General features: G+C 38.5%; 1 protein-coding gene across 10 annotated transcripts in view; it reads left to right on the top strand.

The window, feature by feature from the left end:
• Nucleotides 1-26,437, top strand: part of SLC38A4 (solute carrier family 38 member 4) — a 68,216-nt gene extending 41,779 nt beyond the window's left edge. For 5 of the 10 annotated variants that reach the window (XM_008533363.2, XM_008533364.2, XM_070621131.1 and 2 more), the window contains 14 exons: nt 2,504-2,594; nt 3,101-3,216; nt 6,014-6,087; nt 6,550-6,642; nt 10,933-11,014; nt 11,105-11,187; nt 11,288-11,346; nt 12,166-12,441; nt 12,557-12,636; nt 13,932-14,032; nt 15,970-16,094; nt 21,492-21,636; nt 22,546-22,643; nt 24,126-26,437. In XM_008533363.2, coding sequence (XP_008531585.1) covers nt 2,504-2,594; nt 3,101-3,216; nt 6,014-6,087; nt 6,550-6,642; nt 10,933-11,014; nt 11,105-11,187; nt 11,288-11,346; nt 12,166-12,441; nt 12,557-12,636; nt 13,932-14,032; nt 15,970-16,094; nt 21,492-21,636; nt 22,546-22,643; nt 24,126-24,227 — 1,525 coding nt within the window. In that variant the 3' untranslated portion in view covers nt 24,228-26,437. The remainder of the gene's footprint in view (nt 1-2,503; nt 2,595-3,100; nt 3,217-6,013; nt 6,088-6,549; nt 6,643-10,932; nt 11,015-11,104; nt 11,188-11,287; nt 11,347-12,165; nt 12,442-12,556; nt 12,637-13,931; nt 14,033-15,969; nt 16,095-21,491; nt 21,637-22,545; nt 22,644-24,125) is intronic. The other 5 variants (XM_070621126.1, XM_070621124.1, XM_070621128.1 and 2 more) reach the window with 1 other exon arrangement.
• The last annotated feature ends 788 nt before the right edge of the window (nt 26,438-27,225 follow it).

Below are 27,225 nucleotides of genomic sequence, written 5' to 3'. Positions count from 1 at the left end.
GCGTCTTCCGGGTTGCACGATTTGAGGAGGCACAGCGTGGTAGAACACAGGGCTTTTGAATCTTCAAAGTAGTTGCCTGACTTTGGAGAAGATATTTCTCTTCTTTGAGCTTCAGTGGAAAATGCAGAATGGCAAACCAGCACCTACTTTCCTGGGGATGAAATGAGTACCTGGAAGGCAGATGAAGCTCAGTAAACTTTTGTTCTTTCTCTTCCACTTCATAGCCCTTAGTAAATCGATCAAGTCTGAGGGCTCCTTTGTTTCTGAGAAGGATGCACACAGATATGAGTTCTGCAGAGCTGCCCAAGCTGAAGGGGACACTGTCCCCAAAACAGTCCTACAGAGTCATTTGATTTGGTCTTCTAAAAGTCTTAGTGGAAAGAGCAAGAATGTTTTTGTTAAGCTTCGTATAGTGTTTCCTGGATGACTTCCAGTGACTTAGCTTTTAACTCCTGACTCAAACATGAGGCAGTATTCTGCAATTTTGTAATCACTTTAAAAAGATGGGTTTTGTTTATATTTGCTTTAAAACCGATCCCTTAAATGTAAATTTTTGGGAAATTCTACATAATGCATTTATTTGGAATCATTATACTTACTTTTTCAATACATGCTGGGTTCAGTATCAAAACATTTCAGACACTGGGGACATTTCTCATGTATTTTATACAATCTTGGCATGTTTTATGACTACAACTCATCTCTTGCCAAAATAAGAATATGCAAATGCCTCAAAAAAGAAAATCTATTTGCTTTCACATTCTAAATTTTAAACACTACTCACGAACTAAAGGATTCTAGTTTATTGATTAAGGTAAAAAAATAGAATGTTGAACATTCCAGAGTTTAAATTCAGATGACACTTTTGTTTTTATAATCCTTAGACCTATTTTAGGCTCCATTTCATCTTATTGTCAACTATGAACGTTATGTACCAGTCTCCACATAGCAAGTAGATTAACTACAGACTAATAAAATAAAGCACAAAAAGGAGGGGGGAGTGGAGGGCAGAGATGGGAGAAGGCAGCATGTGAGGGCATAACACTTCCTACGGGAAATACGAGGAGAACACCAGGAAATGTTCCTAACTTGTACACCGTGAAGTTCTAGAAAACCCACTCCTTGGGTTCTAGGAAAGCACATAAAACTGTGATTTCGTCTGCTGTTTCCATCTACAACTGATATTGTTCTCTATTCTCAAAAAGTAAGCCTGTTATCCCTCTTTCTCACAAGATATTTTCAGGATTAGCTCCTATTATAAAAGGGAATTTGTACAGATCTTCTGTAATAATTATTTTCCACTTTTTTATTTCCACGGCTTATTTTGATAAAACACTCTCCAACTATTTTATCTTACTCTCTCATGCAAGAGATGCCCTAAAAAAATGCCCTAAAAATTGGAATCTATCTAATTATAAAGCACTTTTAAGACACATATATAGTCAAACATTTCATGCAACAAAAAGAAAGCCTGTGTGATGTTTTTCAGTGTCAGAATGCAATGGTGGCAGCTGGACTCATTAGTCGAGCCTTCTAGAAATATGGCTGCCACTAGACCCGTGTCCTCAAAGCCCCTGGCGTGTAACTGCAGGAGCCGACCAGCACAGACAGGCATGCACAGCTCCAGCCTGTGCCCAAGCAGACCGTGATCTCAGTGTTCCGTGGGTAGTGAGATTTTAAGGCCCTGCTTCCCTCCCAACCCCTCTACTAATTCACTGAGTATTTAAAAAATATTTTTGTTAGTTTCGTCTATTGTCTAATAACCCGAGTACATTTTCAGAGTAATTAAAATACACACACTCACGTATGAAAACAACCAAACAGAACACAGAGCTACCGTTGAACTACTTTCCAGCAACGGGTATGTGGATAAACAGATGGAGCCAAAAGAGAGGAAAATACCAGCTACAGGGCCCTGCCTGGGACTGCAGGGTGCTCTGGAAGATCCTAGACTTGCAGTCCGGTGGGTAGGGGCCTGCTGCCTCACCTTTCTCGGCCACAGTCGCCTCATCTTTAGATTTCCTCTCTTATGGATACTTGAGCATGAAATAACATGAAGATCACAGTACCTAGGCACTTAATAAATATTTATTGAATTAATAAAATCATCTGATTACGGTGTGTTAGTTGAGAAAACTCAGCCACTACTCTGTACGCTTTCTTGGGAAGGGCTCTAAATGGGAGCAGAATTAGCTCTAATTCTTCTCTTTCTTGCAGAGTTAATGTGGGAAGAAGAAATGTGGCTTAAAAATGGTCTCCATTAAAAGAATATTTTCTTCCTCCATAACTTCCTCCCTCCCTCCCAAGGTACATTCCTAACTGGATCTCAGGTGTTGGTCTGGAAGGAACATTAGCAGGAAGGAGGAGAAGAAGACGGTTTTAGGTGTCTTGTTTTTCCTCCCCTTATTCAGTTACTTACATCACCTGAAACATTCGTGTAACGTAGAGCATTTGCTTAGATGTTTTTACATTCCTATTTTCCTTTTTTTGTGTGTGCATTCAGTCAATTTGCTAATGGAGATGATGAAAGTCAGAAGTTCCTGACAAGTGGATTTTTGGGGGAAAAGAAGCTGGCAGATTATGATGATGAACATGTGAGTGAATCTCTGCTCTCAGGCAGTAAACAGGACTTAAGGGTGTCTGATCTACCTAGGTCTCTGCCGGAAAACAATGTGACTGAAATTTTCCAAGCCTTCATCAGCACATTCTCTGTTTATTCAGGCCCTTACTGGAATAAGGGCTTGTTTTTCCTGTTCGCCATATGGCTGTATAAATCATTTATGAAATTTATTTGTTTTTTGGAGAAATCATTCTAACCCAAATGGAATCTGCCATCATACATGCTTTCCCTTCTTTGTGTTACTTGACCTGTATTTTTTATTTTTACTGAGATCCCTGCTGAAACCAAGCGCAACATTCCATTGAAAATTACACGCTTTTATTGAAATTGAGTAATGGCTGTAGTCACTCTGATTTTATCTTAGTCTTCTATTTTGGACCATAATCTCCTGCAGTAAAGATGATGTGAGAGTAAGAATAACCCCCAAAAGCTTCATCCTTTGGCAAATATGTGTTTATAATGTGTCCCTTTTTCTTCAAGCATCCTGGAACCACCTCCTTTGGAATGTCTTCATTCAACCTGAGTAATGCCATCATGGGCAGTGGGATCTTGGGCCTGTCCTATGCCATGGCCAACACAGGGATCATACTTTTTGTGTAAGTGAATGGACATATCTGCATGGTTCAAAGCTTGTACATACCTGGTGTTCTGTCAGTTAGCAATCTGAAGTTTGATCTTTGTGAACAGGAATAATCTGAGAAAGTATTAGCATATTGCTCTTTCTTTTAGATAAAACAGCAACCCGAGGAATAATCAAAGCAGTCTAATCATAGTACTTGTTCAACCAACCATCCCTAACCCAGTGGCAGAGAGTTTATGTGCTCAACCACCCCAAGTGCTGGAGCAGCCCCACCAGTCCATAGGAACCGTTTTACAAAGTAATTCATTGTTCAGGGGATGCTTAAAATAATTTGCTGTTGTTTCCCAGAAGCAAATCTGACTTTATCGCACTCTTAGGAAAAAGACCGCTTCCCACACCAGGCCTACAGAGCCGTGCATGCCCTGGTCCCATCTCATGCCCCATCTCCTCTGCCCCTAAGCACCAGGTACACTGGGCACACTGGCCTTCTCTCCATCCCATGAAGGTGCCGTGTTCTCTCTCACCATAGGGCCTTTGCACATGATCTTAAAAATCCTCTTCTCTTTTCCTTTTCTTCTGGTTAACTGCTCATATCTCAGCTCAGCCTCACCTCAGTGCTGCCTTCCCTGACCTCCGTAACTCAGACAAACCACCTTATTATACACTCACTAGTTTTAATGTTTTAGTGCAGTTGTCTGATTCATTTGGGTAATGTCTGTATCCCTTGCCAGACTGCAGTCTCCAGAGAGTTGAGCCCATGTCTGTTTTTACTCACCACATGTCTGTATCCCCAAGTCCTAGCACAGTGCCTGGCACAGGGAATGTCAGCAGAGTGGCCGAAGCTTATTCCTAAACCTACACACTTTAACCAAACTTGGTCAAATGCTACCTAAGGGTAGCAGTGTCACATAGCTGACCTGGAGGGTGGACACCGCATCGTCTGTGACAGACGGGCACAGACATTTGTGTGCATTATGTATGACCTGGTATTTTCCAGGACACAGTTGGCAGCAGTGGAATTCTTCACAGGAATAAAGTCTAATGTTAGGCATCTGTGTGAATGCAGATCACAATCCCTAAGGCAATGCTGGAGAGTTAAATAACTGTCTAAGAATGCAACATTTATATTATAAATATATGCTATTTATGTTTTGAGCATCACTTCTGATTAGATAATCACACAGCTATTTGAGGGCTAAGGAATAGGCAGGACTATAAATATTTATATTGTGTTAGTGCTTTGATGGAAGAGTTTTAGGTATAATATTTTTTAGCCAAATGGGTTTTTATATCAACTTTACTTTTAGAAGCCATGTTTTAAATAAACTAGTTTTTTTTAATTTTCTGAATCTTAACGGCTAGAGATGTATTCATATGTGTATTTGTATACTTTTGTAATGTATGGTATCTCTAAGACAAAAAGACTGCCTTCTCCTTATTAATTATACATACCATTCAAATAATTAGGGAGTTATCATAGATCACTGATGAACAGAAAAAAGAAACACTCCCCCCAATCCTGGAGTCACAGATCATTCTCATAGGATTTAAAACCAAGGGCCTCATTTCAGGCCTATAAACATGTAGCCAAATAATTTGGCCCAAGCAATTAAATTGCTAGACATCGTGGGTCTGCTTTGCGTACCCCAATAGACAGACTGGGTTCAGCAATCTCCTTTAATTCACAGCAAGTGACACAGGATTTGATTGGTTTCACTTTTATTATTTTCTGCCAAAACAAGTCTATGTTTAGAATACAGGGAATGCTGTTATTTTCCCAGGGAACAAAATTATATAGTCTAAATTACATAATTCTTTAAGAACAGGTAAATTCATAAGGCCTGTGGAAAAATATATGTCATTGATTAGACAGCTCTGGCAACATATTTTATGGAAAATGAGTATAATATAGCTATGGTAGTTATAAAATTTATAACTCATGGTCCAAATATACATTTGCAACATTGGCTTCATCGGGAATTACCAGAGAATCAGATCAGCTGTGGGGAAGTTGTTTAGTGTGCTCTCATTATGTAAAATAGACAAAGAATAAGAGTTTTTTTAAAATTTCAGGTGAAGTTTAGTGTTGTTCCTTAATGTATTACAAGGTACTTTTATCTATATTCTTATTTTTGCTCTCCAATTCCCAGTTTTGGAGAAACACTGATCACTGTGTACATGAAACCATATCTGCCTGTGGACATGTGGAGGGTCCCGAATCAGAAATGCTTCTTTCTGAATACAGCAAAGGAATTTTCCTGCAGCCTGCATTTCCCTTTCTCTGTTTCTCTATTACACAGGCGATTGTCTGACCCTCTGTTTCGCAAGGTGTCTTGCCATCTAATGCACACGATCAGTGGTAATGAAGCTCTGACTCTGCATGCCTTGGCTTCTATATTTCTAGATTTTCAATTAGGGTTTAGTCGGACGATTGAATAGCCATTGCATTATAAATGTTGATGCATATGTCATGCAAATATGATGTACATATACCCGTATGTTGAGTAAATAGATACAGTATTTGCTAACTTGCTATACATTTAGCATCTAAATTATGAACCAGATTCTACCACTGGGTCACACTAAAAAAAATACGTTAGGAAATTCAGGTAGTAGGTTTTGGCACATAAAATTTGGCAAATCCCAGTTCTGTGACGTTTAAGAGTATGTGTGGAGTTCTGAAAAAAATTTCTCAGCTTCCCCAAAATACACATCCTTTGGAAAGATAATGACCAATGTGATAATCTATTGTAACATCTAACATTATGTCTTGTTATAAACACTTTATTTTTGACTCTCGATTCTCTCCACAGAATCATGCTGCTTGCTGTGGCAATATTATCGCTCTATTCAGTTCACCTCTTATTAAAGACTGCCAAGGAAGGAGGTACGCTACCCCCTAAGTCGCAGATGTTCCATTTTGATTCTCGTTAAAGGGGATTTCAGCCTGTAGCGCCGTAACGGTGGGATGATTTTGGTCAATTTCATATCTCATTTTCTTCTGACCCCAATGACATGGTTTCTCAATGCTTTTAGTTATTCGGGCAACTGAGAGAAGTGAAAGTCAATTAGCTCAGGTTGAAATCAAATAGAAAGAGATTTTTGGTGGATGATGCAAATAACAGTTTTGACTTGCTGCATGGAGCTAACACGAATGAAGCCATTGCTTCTTGTTAGGAGAATATTCTAATGTCTTTCATACCGGTTTTTGAGAATGCATCTTTTGGGTTTATAATTTCCGGATGGTCTTTCTTTACATTTTTGAGACTCCAGTGTCGAATTACATTATAGAAATATGTTAGTCGTTAAAATAACCTTTTTAACAAGGATATTTTATCTTTGATTGTAGGGTCTTTAATTTATGAAGAATTAGGGGAAAGAGCATTTGGATGGCCTGGGAAAATCGGAGCTTTTATTTCCATTACAATGCAGAACATTGGAGGTAAGGGGATATAGCTTTCAATAGACCGCTTAAGCTTTCCTAAAGAATGTTCAATAAATAAGAAAACTCTTATGGCAATGAACAAGCACTTTAAATACAAGAAAATATCTGCTTTATAGTTCTTAAATGTAAAAAATAAATTTTCTCATTTATTGTTTCCCCTTAATTAAAAATAGCAATATCTAACAGTGAAATACTGTATAAAACCCCATCAATTGAATTCTAGAATTAAAACATAGAATAAAATTTCTCTTGATTTCAAATGTTATTATGGCTTTAATTATTACTTGTGAAAACTAAAGCATTAGTGTTTCTTCCTATCCTTGCCAGAACGGGTGATGTTTCATACGTATGATTGAATTTATTTCATAAAATTTAAAATTAAGTATCTGAGGGACATAGCCAAATTTTGGGGTCCTTGAGACACAAGCCTGCACAGAGCCAACCCACTGGAGACTGTCCCTAGAAATTGTGCTAAGGCAAAAATCTAGCTAGGCGTCAGAAGCATCTAGACCCATGTTTCAGATGTCCAACTGGCTACATCCTCTTGCAGAGCTATCCCCACATAGTGGCACTTATTCCTCAACTTCTACTTGCTTCTTGCCCAAACCTGCTATTCTATTCCTCCGTTCTTCCTTCTCTCAATGAACAATACCAGCAGCATCCAGTTTCTTAAGCCAGAAATCTGGGTCTCAGCCTAAGCTTTTCCCTTTCTCCCTAACCTTGGACATCCAGTCAAATACCAACTCCTGTCCATTCTGTCTCATACTTAGCTCTTGAATCTCTCCTCTCCTGTTCTCTTCTCCCCAGTTCAGGTGATCATTATTTCTAGCTCAGACTGTTGCAGTAGCTTTCTAACTGGTCTCCTTGTCTTGAACGTCCCCTGCTCCCATCTCTAATTCATCTTCCAGATTCACTTTCTCAAACTCAAATTAATTCTTGTTTCTCTTGTGTGTAAAATTCTTCAGTGTACCCTCATTATTTTCAGGTAAAATTTAAACTCTTTGTCCTGACACATAAGGTTCTTCATCATCTTTCCTCTCCCTACTTTTCTGATACCTTCCCTACCAAACCCACAGCTGTCATCTATCTATCCATCTCTCTCTCTATTTATCATCCATCTATCTCTATCTGTATGTATCACCTATCTCTATCTATCATCTATATCTATCCACCTGTCTATCTATCCCCTATGTGTCCTGTGTCATGCCATAACAAACTGTATTCAGTTCCCTCCTCTTGTCCTGCATCCCTAACACACACACACACACACACACACACACACACACACACACGCATTCTCTCTCTGTTTGCTCACACAATCCATCACTTCTCTGGGCTGTTAGGTATCAGTTCCTCTGGGCTCCCTTGGCCCTGTTTGTATGTATCTGGTATGTTACTGTTTTTAAAAAGATATCTTAAAACTCTTGAATAGAGAATAGACTTTTGGAGTGTGATGTACCTGAATTTTACTCTGTTTCTGTCACTGTCTGTGACCTTGGGAAAATCACTTTACTCCTCTAATTTTTCCATCTATCAAAATGAGAGTAATATCCCATCCCCACGAGGTCATTGTGAGGATGAAATAAGATAACATATGGTGCATAATAAGGGTTCAGTACAGGCTTCCTTCCTTCCTGGTTCTCGGATTCAATTTCCACGTCTCTGGAGCCCACCTGATAACTTGTTAAATGGATATTTTTACAATTATAAGACAAATATATGCTAATTGTGAAAAGCTAAAACATTACATAAATACATAAATTACAAAGAAATGTTTATGTATGGCACCTTTAGAAATAACTACTCCATGTTTGCCTCTATGCCAAATTTAGCAAGTATATTGTAACTGATAAAATTGGGTCATCTTGCAATACTGATTTGCAGCTTCCTTTTTTATTTAACAGTATGTCTTGAATGCTTTTGCATACTATTCTTTTTAATGGCTTTTGAGTTTTCCGCTATGCAAATGTGCCATAATTGGTTTACTGAAGACTTTATTGATGAACAGTTGGATTCTGTCCAATTTTTCTCTGCTATAAATGATGCTGCAATAAATAAACTTGCACAGAGGTGACCCTTTTGGTAAATAAAATCACTGGGGTCACCTAGGGTTTCTGGAATGCAGCGATTCTTTTAATAACCTTTATCCAACCATACCTGTTCCTGATAATGGATACTTGGTAAGCAGATAAATAAATTCCAGCCATATCTTAATGATTTGTTTTTATTTCTTTTCACATTTTTATGTATTGAGACTACAGTCCTGGGTGGAATTTGACAGTCACACCAGGATTGTTCCATTCATTTTACTGGTTTTGGGCCACAAGCATATAAGCCCTCCTCCCCAACCAAATAGACTGCTTTAATTTACTTGTTTGGACAACTGAAATAACTGGACATACACATATTTAGCTCTGAACCCAAAAGGCTGAGTGGCAACAGGACCGTCTGCTGCCCAAAGTGTAGCTATTATTGTGCTTCTAAATAATGAAATAAACTATAAAGTGGACTCTCGATCAAGCCACATACACACACACCAAAGAAGCATGGCTTTAAGGGAGTAAGACGAAATTTCATATACCTTCTCTGAAAATGCTCTCATTTTGGTTACTCTATATGATTAGTGGTTATTTTGCCTAAGGCAAATCATTTGTATTTCTGTATTTAGCAATTCCACATTTAGAATGTTTAACTTTCTCATTCCCCTGAAAAATTAACCTTTACCACAGATGTTTCAACATTAGCAGAATAGTGTTGACATTACTCAGACAAGTCTGGATCATTCTGAATTTTCAAAGACCAAACACATTAACAGCAATGACATCACTGAAAGTCAGCAATTAATAGCTCTAAAATTGAATGGTACCCCACTGAGCCAGTTAATCAGAAATATCTCCTGTGTTTACGCTCTGTAAGATTTAGCTTTAGCCAAGGTCTTTGTAAAGATTAACCAAATAATGTTGACAAAAGACAAATCGGGTATTGTAAAAAATCATTTCACCTCACGATAGAGAAGAAAGCCTAGCCCCAAATCAGGGATCTTGTATTTTGGATATGGTCTGTCATTTTCCAGCAGTGTGTGATCTTGGACATGTCATTGAAGCTCTCAAAATCTTTATATCCTCAGCTGTGGAGTGAAGATAATAATATACATCTTGCTGTTTCACATGGCTTTTCAGCTGATCAAACGGAGTGACTTGCAGAACTAAACAATGTGGGGAATTATTTTCATCATTATCACTTTTGTTTGAGGAAATATTTTTTTAAGGAAATATTTTTAAACTATTAATAGTTCAGTTTGCAACTTAGATATCTGCTTTAAATGTCTGTTAGCAAAAATTCACCAGAAGGTTGTAGCACACACTTAAATCTTGCAATGTAACACTTATCAATTTAATTTTTAATTGAGTCTTTTGACCATATGTCAATAACAAATTAGTATTATACTTCACTGAGTGAATGGACTTGGGAAGGGATGTTGCATAAATCCCTACAATTGTAGCAAAATTGTGTGTTATGCATATGTATATATACGCATTTTTCCAGAGAGAGAGTTTATAGATTTCATCAGATTTTCAGAAGAATACATGATCACACATATATCACTTATCTAGATGCTCAAGAAATTTTGCCACTTTGCAGAATTTGTTATTTGGCCAAGGGGAGACTAGGATATAGAAAAGAAAAAAAAAAACTCCATTGACAAAGGGAGGAGAAGCTATCATCTCTTGTATTCTTGTATCAGTCTAGTATGACTCCGGCTTAGACGACCAGTGATCTGAGACTCCGTGTGCCCCTCAGGGAGATTACAGAGGACTAGACTGGTGCCCACCCAGGGAGAGCCAGAGGGACACGTAGTCTACCCAGCTCCGCCCTGCAATTTTGTCCTTTCTCTTCTGGCCCATGTCTTTGGTTGCCAGACCCCTACCCAAGTTATAGACACTAAAACAGGCACACTCAGTACAGGCCATGATGACTCATAACTAACGAGGGTAAAACTTGGAAACTGCAGTTTCACTGAAAACATCAGAGCTGAATTGAACCCAGAATCAGCATTGATACTATTAGCAAAGGTCCATATGCAAGAGCCAGAGGGCTGAATGTCTAGTTTTGAAAAGAACTTGGAAGAGTACGGAATATACACTGAGTGGCTTTTTTTTTCTGTTTGGGGGATTAGATGCTCATCTTACTGAGAAGAATGGATGTCCCAAATGCCGGGACTTCTCACAACTTGCCTGTGACTTTAGTGCTGTGCACACCACTAAGTTGTCACGTTTTCCATTTTAGCAATGTCAAGCTACCTCTTTATCATTAAATATGAACTACCTGAAGTAATCAGAGCATTCATGGGACTTGAAGAAAATACTGGGTATGTCTTATGTTCTCTCTGTAACGTCAAGTGATTCACTCTACTTGGTCTTTTCTGATCCTAACATTCTTGTCTCTCTTTGTCTTCTAGAGAATGGTACCTCAACGGCAACTACCTCGTCATATTTGTGTCTGTTGGAATCATTCTTCCACTTTCTCTTCTTAAAACTTTAGGTAAAGTCAATTTTAATTTTTCTTTTCATTTCATTTTCTAATAGCTAAGCTGATTGTAGATGCCATATTCACCTTCCAGAATTTCTCTGCTAACTCCTAGGTTACCTTGGTTATACCAGTGGATTTTCTCTTACCTGCATGATGTTTTTTGTCAGTGTGGTAAGTGATTTATTGACATGCTCTTTATAGCTTGGTGAGCATGAGATGCTTTTAGTGACTGAATTAATGTTCTCATTTTTATTCAAGCACTTCACTAACATGAAATAGTTCTTGCATCACAAGCAATTTTCTTATATTCTAATTTGGAATGAGAAAAGAACAGTCATGTGTTTAAAAATAGTTGTTAGAATGTCAAGGCCATTACTAATTGTATGTTCTAGACACACTGAATGTATATTTGGACAAAAGGAACACTTCAGGCAGGAATGTGACAATAACCCAATATTTAGAAAGGAAGAGGAAGAAGACGTGAAGAGTCTCAGAAGAGAAATGAGTAGGCCATAGAATTAGCCATATCTGCATGAATCCGCCATTTTCTCTTACACATTCTACCCATGAAGAAAGGACAACCACAGTGGACCCAAAAAGGGGAATTTCTTATAATATGGATGCCCAAAGAGGCAAAAGAGGAGGGGCGACTTTTTAGTGAACCATATTATCGTTAGTTTAAAGAAATAAAAGATTTGAAATGTAGCAAGGAAATGCTCATCTTTCTCATTGTTGAGTCTGAATGAAGCTTGGGATAGATTCATGCAAAATACTGTCCCGTGTTGACTCTAAGGGGCAGGGCAGCCAATCATAGTTTCAATTCTTTCCTTAGCACAAAGGTTAGAGAGTCTCCATTGCCCAATAATCTGAAAGGAATCCTGAGGAGAGGCCCCTCACCTCTACCTCATAAGCCATATGGATTTTTGTTTTATTGTTTTTCTCAAAAGGCTGATTTTTTCTTTCTTTCTTTTTTTTAATGACCATGTCTAGGTGATTTACAAGAAATTCCAAATACCCTGCCCTCTGCCTCTTCTGGACCACAATGTTGGAAATCTGACATTCAACAATACAGTTCCAATGCACGTGGTAATGCTACCCAACAACTCTGAGAGTAGTGGTGTGAACTTCATGATGGATTACACCCACCAGAATCCTACAGGGCTCGATGAGAACGAGGCCAAGGGCTCTCTTCACAGCAGTGGAGTAGAGTATGAAGCACACAGTGATGACAAGTGTCAACCCAAATACTTCATATTCAACTCCCGGGTAAGTCACAGGCCTGGGGATGTGCCCTCTGAGTTTTTATGTCGTAAGCTGAGATGGCCTGGCATTGCCATCTGTGTTGGAATGCTAAACATGCTGTGTTGTCTTTGTTTTGCAGACCGCCTATGCAATTCCTATCCTAGCATTTGCTTTTGTATGCCACCCTGAGGTCCTTCCCATCTACAGTGAACTTAAAGAGTAAGGCAGTCATCATTTTAGCCTTCTAATTTGCTTTGAAAATGAGCTCATATGTTCAAAGGTGTTTTATATAGAAGCGTAGTTTATAGCTTTCTCTTCACAGAAAGTTTGTGCTACAACCACTTATCAGTAATGTACTTTAACCAAAAAGGTACGAATCAGCCCCCTCACCTCATTACCTATTCTTCCACCCTAATGGTCCAGGGGAGAGGTTCAGGGCAGGGGGAGGGGGAGCCGAGGCTGTAAGGATTTGGGCAGGCATGGGGAATGGGAATTTGAATTTTGGTAGAAAGAAGTGATGTCACCTAAACTGGATATGATGGCACCCATGAAGATGAAAAATTTTAGTTAGAGTGGCCTTGCTAAGCCACTGATGTCACTTGTGGTCACTTCCCAACCCTTACTTGCAAGACATTCATCACAGAGATGCGCCAATATCTGGCCTTCATTATCTTATCTGTACATGGAGACTCTGGTTAGACAATCTTGTTTCTTCCAGCTCATATTCTATGACTTGTTCATATTCCTTTCCCTTTGAGGTTGTTGACATCTACTTGGGGATGAAGTGGATCTGAGCCCACTACCACAGCTTCTCTCTTTACCCTTAGGGGACAGTGTCATGTAATAATTCAACTTCTTTAACTCAGACATCAATAACCTCAGTCTTTGTTCTCACTAAATACCAATAACTTTCCCCATAAATTCTGATCTACCTCATAAAAAATTTTTGGAACACTTTCAAGTGTTTTGATGTCTTTGATTTACTTGAAAAATCGTATGTAGCAGTTACTCTAGAGGCCTGAGAATTGACGTTAAAAAGCTGGGTGCCCTCTAGAAATGGTTTCCAGAAACTACAGGAAACAATATCAGGCTTCCTGGTAGTCTGAACTCCTGGAGGTAGCGCTTAGCTGATTCTAGTAGGTTCTTCTCCTCATTAAACCCGTCGCATTGTGAAATATGGAGGCTTCTACACCAGGAGCCAATTTAATCCTCACATTAATTACATCCTTAAATCTTCAGTAGACAAGCTTACTTATCAACATGAAATAAACAGGTGCTCTTCCAGAAAAATGGTTGCTTCTAAGACTGAAGATCCAGTGTTTAAGAAAAATGGAAACGAATCCTCCGCAGCTCTCTAAGATAAATTTAAAGAAGCTATATTTCTGCACTAGAAATGTGGTTTTATAATGAACAAAACAGACATAGATTCTTCCATTATTTTTTAATTTTATTTGTAAAAAGTGATCTTTTCATAAGTTTAGAAAAACAAAACTCAGTGTTCTTTGTCTTTTCAGTCGGTCCCGGAGGAAAATGCAAACAGTTTCAAATGTTTCCATCACAGGGGTGCTTGTCATGTACCTGCTGGCTGCCCTCTTTGGTTACCTAACCTTTTATGGTAGGTCACTCTGTCACAGTCATTCTCTTTGTGCAAATCCTAGTTGGACTGATCATTAACCCGGGTAGGTATAATTCTTTTAATTACCCTCTATAAGCAGCATGATCTGTAGATACATGTATTCAATTCATATACTTTGTCACTTGACCTAAGAAAATGGGACCCGAACCAGTCTGGCTAACAGGCTACAACAATTTGTGAATAACACATGTTTCATAAAAACCACCCTTCAAATTTAATTATTTTCCTTAAGGTATAAGTTATATTTATTTGGCTTGACTCTCTAGGCCATCTCAAGCTAGGAGCAATGAGAGGGAATCCAATTGCATGTTGTAAAGCTCTTTTGGTGGAGTAACTACTAAGCAAATGGCAGAAAAAGTACAAAGTCCTTGAATTGGAACTTGCTTTTTATTTACTGGTCAAGTGGAATCTGGGGGCTTAGAGCATTAGGCAAATTTTCTGGCTTATCCCATTCTATTCTGTTGTAGTGAATAGTTCCCTTAGAAAAGAGAAGGATATGACAGCATTGCCTTCAATCTAAGAATGTACTACCAAAAGGAAAAAACTGCCTATGGCCACATTAGATTTTGCCTGAAACATTTCCTCTTTTTGTTTTTCTCCCCGAAGTCTGAGTATACAGTTGTATATCCTGGTTGTAGGTCTTTCTAGTTCGTCTATGTGGGATACCACCTCAGCATGGCTTGATGAGAGGTGTGTAGGTCCGCGCCCAGAATCCCAACAGGCAAACCCTGGGCCACCAAAGCAGAGTGCACAAACTTAACCACTACGCCAGTGGGCTGGCCCCTCCTCTATGGCATCTTAACAGGACGCAAAAGGAGTAGGATTCCCTTCCATGAAGCATGGCCCTATAGACTAATTTCAGGGGATCAAACATTGACCTGGTAGCCGATGTTCACACTAATCTATGTTCTCAACATAACTATATTTTTTGTATAAACCTCTCTAACTTTTTGGATTTTTTTCCTGATTTGGTAAATTAAATTGATTGCAAGACAAATTAGGGAAGAAAGGTATGAGGAGAGCACATCTGCTTGGGTTTTATTCTATTTGACTAATATTTGGCTGTTAACCAAGCACTCGCTTTAGATTGGACAGCAACTCCTTGCTGGTTGTGAGTTAATGAAAGTCAGGCCAATACCATTGAAGGTATTTTTACCCCCCACTTTGTCTGATTTTGAGGGGACTAGTGGGAAAATCAAACTTCATCTGATTCTAAAAGCACCTCCATGTCATTTGTGTCTGGAATTCTGAATGAATGTGTCTTCCAGGAAGGCAGCATCTCATTCTTAGAGCAACATTCATTGGGAGACCCTGTAAAAGTCATAGTAACTCATTCTTGCATGTTACTTATACTGACTCCAATGAGTTTCGAAAGACAAGCAAAAGCTTGACAAAGCCCAAAAATATGTGTTTCAGTATCGTGTTGGAGTCATAATTGTTGACTTGAAAAAAATATTAGAGATCATTTGTTCTAGAATTTCCCTACTGGGTTCAGAGAAGCTGCATCAGGGATAGCTGGGCAGGTGGGGACAGAGGAAGGTGGTAGGATGTGAGGGACAGGCTGGTGAGGCTTGGGTCTTTCACACCCTCCAATCAGAGCCCCTCAACTTGTCATCTGTTTTGTGATGTTTCTGAATAGCAAAGATAGATTTACCACAATGCAGATGAGCTGGAGGAGCGCCTTAGTAATTTTATATTAGCTCCTGCAACTTTATAAACTTCAGGGCCCCTTTGATCATTTGAACAAAGGTCACACAGCTTAATAAGCTCAGAGACGGGATAAAAATGGAGGTGTGTGGATTCCCAGATCTGGGTTCTTTCTACTGTACTGTGTTCCCTCTGTAAAATGTTACCATGGGTAACCAGTGCCGACTTGACAACACGCAGTGGACTCATTCTCTTCTTGCTCTTTGCAGGAGAAGTTGAAGATGAACTACTTTATGCTTACAGCAAAGTGTACACATTTGACACCCCTCTCCTCATGGTGCGCCTGGCGGTCCTTGTGGCAGTAATGCTAACTGTGCCCATTGTCCTGTTCCCAGTAAGTACATGCAGGTTTGATGAAATCTTGACCCCCGAGATTAGTACATATGTTCTCACTTGATGTGGATTTAATTTTATTGTGAGTTTGCAATTGCAGTGCCCAAGGACATGATTATTTTTATGTAGCATTTTGGAGCCATTTAAAATAAGACCATTTAATATGTAGATATAACAAATATTTTTAGATGTTAAATATTTTTGAAGTGAAGGAAAAAAGTTACAAAATTTATTCCTATTTTCCAGTTTTACAGAGGTCAAAATTTATTTTTAAACAAATTCAAAAGGCACTTCTTCAATTTCTATCTTGTGGATCAGTAGAAATGAATAGGAATTCATATAACTTCTGAAACTTGAAAGCCAAAGCCATATAAACTTTTGAATCATATTGCATTTTCACCACAGTTTTGAAGATATTTCATTTTCTCCCCCCAGTTTTTTGTGTTGCAGTAATATTCAAAATTCACCTATTTAATCTCATTCCTTGAAGGCTAACGAGAAGGGGACTCATGTTAAGTAAATGACGTACTCGAACCAAGTTTCTTGAAAAATAGTTATATTATTCATCATATGTCTCTTCTGTTGCCCCCAGAACTGATGCATGCCCTCTGCCGACTTACACTGGGCTCGCCCCTTCTTGGCATTTGCCATTGGCGGCAGTCGTTCTGGCATCACAGAGCAGGGCAGGTTGTGGAAATTTGGGCTCCGTGAGTGAAAACCACCACCTATGGATAAACACAATTCTCCAGTCCCCTGCCACTCTTCTCTTTTCATAAACACTGAAGTTGCTCATTCATTTTAGGGGGAAAAGTAAGAGACACAGTAACCAGCACTGTTCTGTCCAGAATATTCCATAGGACCTAGCATATGAGGACAAGTCACATAATGACACTGTGGTCGCTTTAAATGCAGCTCACGTGCTGAAATATTTTTTGGCACATTCCTTTTGCATGAGCGCATGAAATCAGATCCTTATAACTATGGTGGCTAATATTTGACTCTTAAATAACATCTTGCCTTTCATATATCTGAAGGTATTTTTCAAGTGACATGCACACAGCTTTAGCCTAAAATCAGCTCCATGGTGGGTGCAACGCAGAGACAGCTGTAGGCGGAAAGTGTACCGTGGGGTAAAATTCCAAGCAAACCGCATCTCTGAGAAAAGAGTATCTGGAACCTTTGTTTTTGTGTGTAAAGATATCACTAACTAAATTTTGGCACACGGTAGGCTCTCACATCGTTACTGAATCAAAGCCTTTTATAAAAGAAATCTGTGATGGGCTTCTGTATTGCTTTATTTATAAGCGCTAAATATGGTGCTTTCAAGTTGTGGTCTCAGGAGATTAATGGACTTGGCCGAGGTCACGCAGCGGGTTGGTAACTGTTGAACTAACGCAGTGCTCAGAGCATGACGCTGATAGCTGGCATCACAATAATGGGAAGGGAAAGTCAGCCTTTCATTCACTAATGACCATGTCACTTCAACATTAAAAAGCCAGACCTCCCCATAGAAATTCTTCCCCTCTGTGACGATAAGGCTCTTGTGTAAATCTGACCATCAGGAAGGGCAATAGTTTGTAAACATCTCCCACTAGATGTCCATTAGAACCAAAATTGACCATTAGAACCAGATCTCAGAAAAATAACTACTGCTGGCCTTTTTTATGTATTTTCACTCAACAGTAGCATCTATGAAACATTTTGCACATAATTCTGCCCTGGCCCTTAGAGTGTTAATTGAGACGATCTGTGTATCATTGAGACGATCCACCTTTTCCTCTGGGTTATAAATCACTGGAGGATAGGGATGCACACAGTGACTGACTGGCACAGGATGAGTTCAGCAATGTTTGCTAAGAAAAACTGTCTCCAAAGGAGTCTTGCCTTTTCCTCAGATGTATAAACTGCCTTTTCTAGCAAAAGCATAGGCTATTCCCCTTGCCACCGTTTGCCATGGACTTCAGCTGGAATGAGGATCCTGGCTCAATGATCCATCCGTGGATGTGATGGACGACATCAAAGCAGGTCCTGCCTCCTTGTCTCAGTCAAGTCGCACAAGGCTACATTTAGAATCTTTTCCCCCAAAGTGATAGAAGTTGTTAGTGGTGTTTTTGTTTGTTTCTTTCAATTTAGAGCCACGATTTTCAATGTGTCAAATGAAAAGTCACAGCACCGTTCTCCTGACAGGTTTCTTTGAAGTAAGTTTATTTGACCAATAAGTTTATTTACTTTGCCTTGATATCCCCGCATACAAGTAGTAAAACAAACAAAACATAATCTGGATTAAAATCTGTCAGTTTTAGGTATTATTTTGTGTTCTCCTTCTTTCAACAAATGATAAGTGGGCTCTCTTTCTTAGGAGCCCAGGCAAAGATGACAAAGGTTTTGTTGGTGGTGTGTGGTTGGTTGGGTGGTTTTTTCTTTTATTACTCCATTTATTATCTTTCTTTTCTCCAGTTAGATTAGTTTTTCCTTCTTAGTGGAAGGCACAAAGTAACTGCTTGAATTGCTTGTTGAACAAATGAATAAATGAAGTGAATTGAGACTAGCTTTTTTACCAGCAGCCTAACATTTTCTCTTCTCTTTCTTCCTAGTGGGAGGGGGGTGATATGGGGCAGAGGTGTCTATTATGGGACTGCACGTCCTTCCCAGGGACTCATAATGCCATTATCAGCTTGTGCTTCCTTTTATGTAGTAAAATTCACACATCACCATGAAAAACAGAAAACCAAATAATCTGAACAGGTTTGTCAAGAACACACAGATTCAAATTCCACCCGCCACACCTTTAAAAAAAAAAGAGGTCATGTCGCAGATTAGCTTCTTCTATTTCATTTTATCCTAGTAAAATCATTCTTTTCACTTATGTTGCCTTCAGATCTCCTGTTTTGAAGCAGACGTAGATGTAGGCATCAAAATATGGCAGGTGATGCTGTGAACTGGAATAGAGTAGTGATCCACAGGTATTTCCAACAGTCTTGTCCTAAGCAATCCTGCGAGGTGAAACCGGTTCACTTCTAAGCAATAAAAGTGGTTTTTTTTTTTAGTTCAGGCTCCCACTTTTCACTCTGCTTCCACATTTCTGAGTCTCACATTGGGTCCCCACATTAGAACATAGCACCCTCCTAATAGATTCCTGTTCTGAACACTCTGGAAATAACAGATGTTTTCTCTACAAGCTGCATAGAACTTTTCTGGAATCCTTCTGAGTCAGAGGCCATGACTGTTGCTGGGGACTTCCTCTACTCATAGCTTTTGACCCACATTTCCAGGTTCTTATCAGTATGCCCCAGTAGAGAAAAGGGCACTTAAATGAGTGGAACAGCAGGCAATGCTTTGTGGGCAATAAGCCAGAGTTGTCTCGATCCTGACATAGGTAAATAGAACTGCTGAGGACCTTTTGATCCCAGGCTCACCCCTCAAGGCAGCATTTTAACATGGAATGACCAGTGAGTTTCCTTCTGTTCTTTTCCACCACCATCTACTGCCAGTAGCAGCCTACTCGCTCCCTGTTCCTCTCTCCTGGAATGCTTTGGCAACTCTATATGCCTTGAGTTCCGTTTGGGATTTTGTTATTCCTTACTCACTATGAGGAGCAGGCTTTCGCAATTTACTCCAACCATTATTCCTGTGAACTGTCTGTGTTCTTACAGCAGTAGGCCAAACCTTAGTCTTTCTGGGAGCCATGAGACCTTCGGAAGCTGCATTTACATCCGGAGGCCCTGTACATATGGGGTTGCCTCTAACTCAGCTCATTAAATTAAATGCATTATTTTAGCAAAAGACTAAAAAGTGCATAGAAGTGCCCTCTGCCTAAAAACAACCTTTTATCTGCTTGTTTATTCTATAATGTTAGCACTTTTAGACAAAAAATCCTTAAGCACTATGTACGTACCACAGAAAGCTTATGGTAAGCCTGCTAATTAGACCAGTTTGGACAACATTGAATAGGCACTAAGTGTAGGTCATAATGTAGAATCTCTAGGCTGCTGGGAAAACGAAATCAAACAATTTGCTTTCCTCAGTCTACGTTTCAGAGTGAGTTTCATAATTTTTGCCAATTCAATGTTTAAAATCCTTACAAAGTCACTCGTGAAGCGTTTCCAGAGACTCTCTGGTTTGCCATTCTGGAAATGAGATTGCCTTTTAAACCTAAACATATGGCTTTAATTTTTGGTCGAGTGGTATGAAAGGAATGTCACATTAGTCACTGCAAGCAATTCAGCGCGAAGTTTTTGTCATTCATACGTGCGTTTCAAAATGTAGTTTACATTTTCTCTCCTTGAAATGGGTTCTCGTCTCCACACCATTAAGACACTTCAGAAGTAAAATTTGAAAGTGACAATCAATCCTAGTATTTCTAAAAATGTTAAGTCCTAGCTTAACTGAAGTGCTCACTTATTGAAAAGCCAGTAGACTAATTCCACTAAGTCAAAAGTGTCCTCTAAAAGATTCCAAAGATAAGAGTGATTTCAACTTGGTTCAGCTGTTGAAATACAAACACCACTCCCTCCCTTTACTCACAAGGATCTTTTTATCCAGTTACACGAGAGTAACTTGAGCCACTGCCACAAATGAGCCTCTCTTCACCCTTCACCTACTTATTTCAACTGCTGAAATAAGGCTGAAATCTGTCAAGGATCCTGGAGGGGGGAAAAGATTCATTCTCTTAATTTAATTCAACATTTATTGAGTGCCTGCTGTGTGCAAGACACTAAGCTAGAAATTTTGAGGAATGTTAATATTATCAGACCCTGTTCCTTGACCTGTGCGTTTATAATCTGTGGATGAGGGGCAAATAAAAGGGAAAAAGAGAAGGGCATAAATACCAAGAGTATCATATGTTTTTAAATGTGAGGTAGCAAAATTGTTAAATAAAATGCAAAATTAAGAAAAACCCAAATTTGCAAAAATTCTGTTCACAATCACATGCAGATCATTTCGGTGCTTGCCCTTCATACTTAATCCAGTTGGATGAGACATAACTAGAAACCAGCAAGGGTTTGGCTGTGCCTCTGAGTTATATATCTGGTCTGTTGTTTTATCTCCTTCTGAGATGATTTTTAAGAAAAAATTCTGAAAGCTGAGAATGTAAGCACAAGACATATCACCACGGAAAAATGACACTATCTCAAACATCAAAAATCAGCATCAAGTTTGCACAACAATATGAATGTGCTGAAAACCACTGAAGTGAACGCTTCGAAACGATTAAGATGGTAAATTTTATGTTGTGTGTTTTGCCACAATAAAAAAAATTAGGAAAGAAATCAGCATCCAGATCTTTTCTTGGAAAAAAATGCAAAACAAAGAAAATGCTTTAGAGGGATGAGAATGTTTGAAATAGTAGATAAAGTCAAAAGCAAAGCAGTGACCTTGGCTTTGAACTTTGTTGCAGATTCGTGCATCGGTGACCACACTGTTATTTCCCAAAAAACCCTTCAGCTGGATAAGACATTTCCTGATTGCAGCCATAGTGATTGCGCTTAATAATGTTTTGGTCATCCTTGTACCAGCGATAAAAGACATCTTTGGATTCATAGGTAAGTTTCAGAAAGGCATTTATTTAGTCAACTCAAGCTGATAGCTCCTCAAAGGGCAGACAGGGAGCCAGTGCTGCGAGATCGAGGATCCCCGGTCTATCTCAGCCTCACAGTATTCCTACCAGCCCAGCCAGGCTCCAGCTCGTCACTTTCCCTCCCTCCCAGGTGACACTGGAGGTTATTCACAGGATCAGAAAATGTCAGCGCTAAAAGCTATCTTATAGTTCATCTAGTCCAACTGCTTTTTCTGACATATGAGGAAACTGAGCCCCATAGAAATCAAGTCATATACCCTGGAGTGGACCCAGGATTTGGACGTAGGTCTTAATGCTGCATCAAAGGGTAAGGAAGATAGATTTAACCGACAGGATGCTCTCTCAGGTCTGTGAGGATCAGCTGAGCATTAAAGGGTACCTTTAAAGGAGAAGGAGGAGGTTGACTTTGTAAAGCATGTTATTTCCCTTAACTATGTGACCTGTTAATACATTTAATTTTTCATTCTGCTGATTTGAAGGATGACTCAAACTTAAAATACAATATAAAACTTTCAAAAATTAGGTGTAAGCACCTAGAAAAGTTAGAAGTGGATAGGAAGGGTGTGTGATGAGTTCAGCCTCCTTGGTACGTGTTTCTATTACTAATTTCCCGTAAATTTGTAACATTCAGCCTTTTTGTTGTTTATTATATGTCGTGTATACTTAGTCTGCAGCTAAATTTGGGCAAATTTTAATTTTCTTTCTAAACATATTTTCTTTGAATAAGCAACCAAGACAAGCTTATAGTGCTTTGACTGCTAGGACTGGGGTAGCTGTAGATTTGGTTTCTTTAAGAAGCTTGTCCCCGGGCTCTGCCTCGGCGAGTCGGACCTGCTGTGTATGACATTGACTTGTCCTATGTCTCTCTCCTCAGGGGCTTCTTCTGCCACTATGCTGATTTTCATTCTTCCGGCAGGTTTTTATCTTAAACTGGTCAAGAAAGAACCTCTTAGGTCACCCCAAAAAATCGGAGTAAGTAAGGCTTGCAATTCTCCCCTTGTAAATTGCTCTTTGACCACTTAGAGTAAACCAGAAAATACACTTGGCTGAGAACAATGAATTGATGGACAAGAACCCCAAATCAAAGATGGGCCGAAACTCTCCGGTGGAGAGAAAGGGGGGTAGATTTCTGGCACCCAGATGATTCCAGGACTTCTTCTCTTCAAGTATCAAATGTCTTGTGTTGAGTCCTTCCTACTTGTCAAATGCTAATGGAGTGTTCCCACAGGTGGACATGTGTGTCAGTTTCCACCCCCACCAAGCCATTGCTGCAACATCTACAGGAAATTACGCAGGAAGGAATTAGGCTCCCTAGCAGAGTGTGAAATAATTTAAGCATTTCGGTCTTATTTGTTAGGTTTGCAAGGCTAAAAAGAAAAAAGATGCTGCTTTTTTTCCCCCTCCATAGTACCTTGTTGTCCCCTGGTATGGACTGAGATCCAGAACAGAACCATTTGTTTTCCAATTAACCTCTTTAGACATAAAATATAGTTTTATTAAACTAGAGAGTATATATTTCTTTTCCATAACTGTACTACAGAAACATATACTAGAAATAACTTTTTTCCAATAATTAAATGTTATCAATGACTGCTTAATAAAGTCTTATATCAAGACTTGAAATGAATGGCTCTTACAGCATTACCCTGAATTTTGCCTGGGAGCCATTCATCTCTTGGGATGGGTCAGGGATTCAGGCCAGTCTGGTATCAAAAGCTCCTCCTATCATCTCATCCCCAGATTTCCACTCTATGCAGTCCATCTTCTTGGACGTTGACAGCAGTGTGACCTTAGCAAATTACTTGTCCTGTTTGTGACCCATTCTCAGTTTTGCAAGATGTAAAAATGAGTAAAATTATCTCCTAGATTCTTTCTAGTGAAAAAAATTTTAGCTGCTGCTTCCTCGTATATAGAATTAGGAGGGTGATCTGTGTGGTAATATATAAGGCCTCTTCCAGTGTTGAAATTCTGAAATATTGTGTATTACATATGCATACACATATATACACTCTGGGTTTTTTTCAAGGAATGTACAACATATTATTAGACTTTTGTTTTTATTTGTTTGCTTTATAAAATCTAATACTGCTCTTTTATGACTCACCCTCTTTCACCTAAAAGATTGTGAGCACTCCCTAGGTCATTAATCTTTTTTCCATCACTTGATTTTTAATGATCACGGGCTGTTCCATCATTTTGATGTACCAAATCAATTAACCATTATTCTGTTTTGAACATTTGGAAAGAACATAAATCTTTCTATTGTATTCACCCTCTTTTGCCAACTAGGGTTCTAAATAGACTGAACTGCTAGGCATGGACATCTGAGCTACAAGAATAATATAATTCAATATGAAAATCAGATCATGGCCTTAGGTAACCAACTTATACAAGCAAACTGTGCTAAGTCAGTATGGTTCCTGTGTTCCCTAACAAGTTCGCTCTGACTTACAGGCGTTAATTTTCCTTGTGGTGGGAATCATCTTCATGATTGGAAGCATGGCACTCATTATAATTGACTGGATTTACAATCCCCCAAATTCTAAGCATCACTAACCCGAGGAAAAATACTTTCTTTTCCTATTGGAAATGGTTGCAAATTATGCTCCAAAAGACCTTTGTGTTATCTTGATTGGAATGTTATCCATAGGAAATAACAGGAAGATTCCAAAGACGTTTACTAGTAACATCACCGGGGACCTGCGGAAGAGAAAATCATCGTGTTGGTCAAGAATGGCTGTTTGTATGTTTAAAATCTGTGGTGCACATTTCTACCCAGGTTTTACTGGAGCAGTGTGAGAAGATGTATTTTTGCTGCTGTACAAGCAGAATAAGTGTAACTGCATGTAATGGCCATCAGATTCCACCCTTTCCCCTACCCTCCCCTTCCTCCTCCTCAAAAAAGTACCAAATACTTGTATTCTCAGAACATCAAACCAAAGTGCCCTGGTGGCAAAGCCATCACCACTTAATGCCTTCCGCCAGTCTTGCACCAAATACTCTGGGTCGATGTAGTAACAGAGGCAAAAGGCATGTCTTCTGAACTGTCCCTGTCAGACACATGAACGATCAGACACCAGGCTAGAACATCTTATTGTCAACAGTAAAGGAATATTTTGCCCATCCTGTTTGTGACATTGAATTAGTGACTTCTTTATTAAATAGATTTTTTGTAAATGTTAAAACATCTGACTAAACATAGAGAGGGGCTTTATTTAAAATATAGAGCAACGACAAAAAAAATAAGCATTATTGCTTACAGCTCACCTGCCTGTTCTGGAAGCATTTGCTTTTTAATGTTATTCCTCGTCCTCTTGTCATGCTTTGTCATTGAACAATGCTCGCCCTCTCGTCTTCCATTCTCATTCAGAATTTTTAGAAGGCCACGATTCATGTGGAGATATGCTACCCAGTATTGTTTGATACATTTTTATTTGATAAACATTCAGTGCAGGAAACTGTGATTGCTATACGTTTATGTATATAATCTTATTCTGTAGTCATCAGAATTTTAATGTATGGTACAGTTGATTTTTATTTTTTACATGTGTAGTAGTCTCTCTTCACAGTCCAAACATTTATATTATTGGGGGTGGGAGGGAATTAAGTTGATCGGCTCAAAAATCCATTTGTATGTATCTGTCTATTGGGGATATTTTAAATTTGAGACCTAAGTTATATATAGTTCAGTAATGCTCTTCAACATTTACGATAATATCATAATCATATACAAGAGAATAAGTTCTTTATTTGCAGGTAATTATCAATCCTAAGGTCATTTTTTTAATTTAGCTTGTCTAGTATAGGACTTGGTTTATTTTAGCTTGCACAGGTGTTCGCTGACATTCGTTTGCCATTTAATACAATGTTGACTGGTTCTCCACAAAAATAAAAGTGCTAACATCACAAAGAGATGCAAACTATTATTATTGCTCACTTCTGCAACATACTTACATGAAATGGACTTAAAAATTAGTACTTACTGCCTAGAATTTCTGGAGCTTGCTACTATTTTTTTTCAAATCAGTAGCAGCATTTGTTGTATATTTTATATTTTTAGTAAAGCCAAGAATGAAATAAAAGTATCGTATATGTCTGATAATGTTAAGTCATATTTCAATAGTTTTTCTAGAATGTGCCTTAAGAAAATATATATTTGTTTTGTGCATTACTTTTTAGAGGCATAATACTGTAACATGGTGCAAAGCTATGGAAATTGAGCATTACTAGAAACTATCATAACTTGTGAGTTACTACTATTGGAAAAAATTTGCCAAAGAGCACCTTTAAGACATATTTTCATTTTCATTCATCTAAAGAGTGTATCAAAATAGAAAGTGGAAATAGGTACCTTCTGAGTGTTAAAAAAAATGTTTAATCTGAATGTATTTAAATGTAAATATCAATGATTAATCCAAAAAAATTGGAATACTGTAAAATCTGTATATATTTTGAATGCTTTATGTTTGAAATGACTAACTTGAAAATATCAACATGTGTAATTTATAAATATTCAAGAGCAATACTGTGTGCCAAATGATAAAGCGCCGTCTTGTTCTCAGAGCCATCTTCTGGATTAGAGTTCATATGGACTGCAGGGCAGACACACATATGGTATCTTGGACTGGTGAATTTAACCCCATTTATAAACAGATGAAAATTTTATTTTCTTATTTCATTTATAAGATGGTTCAATGTATTGGGAGGCTTTTTTTTTATTACAGAAAGTGTATATTGGTATATAATAAATGAACTTATCAAATGACTATGATGTGATTTTCTTTCTATTGTTGAAGGCTGTGAATTATTTGCATAAAAAATTTAAATCTAAATAATATCTTATATTGGTATATGTTCCATTTTTATCGTTACTTTTGACATATAACTAACATGTATAGGTGTCAAAAAAATAGTTGCCATCTTATTTTGGCAAAATACACAGCTCACCCTAAATCATTTTTATTTTATGTCATCACATATTTACCTCCTAGAATGAATGTGGAAGAAATGAGTCTCTTTGTGGTTAATTAGGGAGAATTCATTTAGAATGGAAAAAAGAGAAAATAGAAGAAACATGAGAATAGTAAAACAAAGACATGGGAGATTTGAGAGAGTGGAAAGCAACATGGGAGCACTGAGGATTGGGTAGAAACAGACTACTAGCGGCATTGACAGGTCATATGGTGAGTGTATGCTTAACTTTCTAAGAAACTTCCAAATGGCTCTCCAAAGTGGCTCCCCCATTTTCATTTTCATCAGTAATATATAGGAGTCCCAGTTGCTCCACAGCCTTGCCAACATTTGGCATTCTCTTTTGTACTTTACAGCCTTTTGAGTGGGTGTGAAATGCTACCTCATTGGAATTTTCATTTCCATTTCCTTGATCACTAGTGTTGTAAACTTTGCATGCATTTAGTGGCCATTCATGTCTCCTTTTATGAAGTGTCTATTCAAAGCTTTTGCCCATTTTTAAAATTAGGTTGTCTTTTTGTTGTAGATTTGTCAGAGGTCTTTATATATTCTTTATATATACATGTCCTTTGTCGGATTACAA

The sequence above is a fragment of the Equus przewalskii genome, chromosome 5 (assembly GCF_037783145.1).
Source record: "Equus przewalskii isolate Varuska chromosome 5, EquPr2, whole genome shotgun sequence".
NCBI classification, from domain to species: domain Eukaryota; kingdom Metazoa; phylum Chordata; class Mammalia; order Perissodactyla; family Equidae; genus Equus; species Equus przewalskii.
This window is presented reverse-complemented; position numbering and strand designations above follow the sequence as displayed.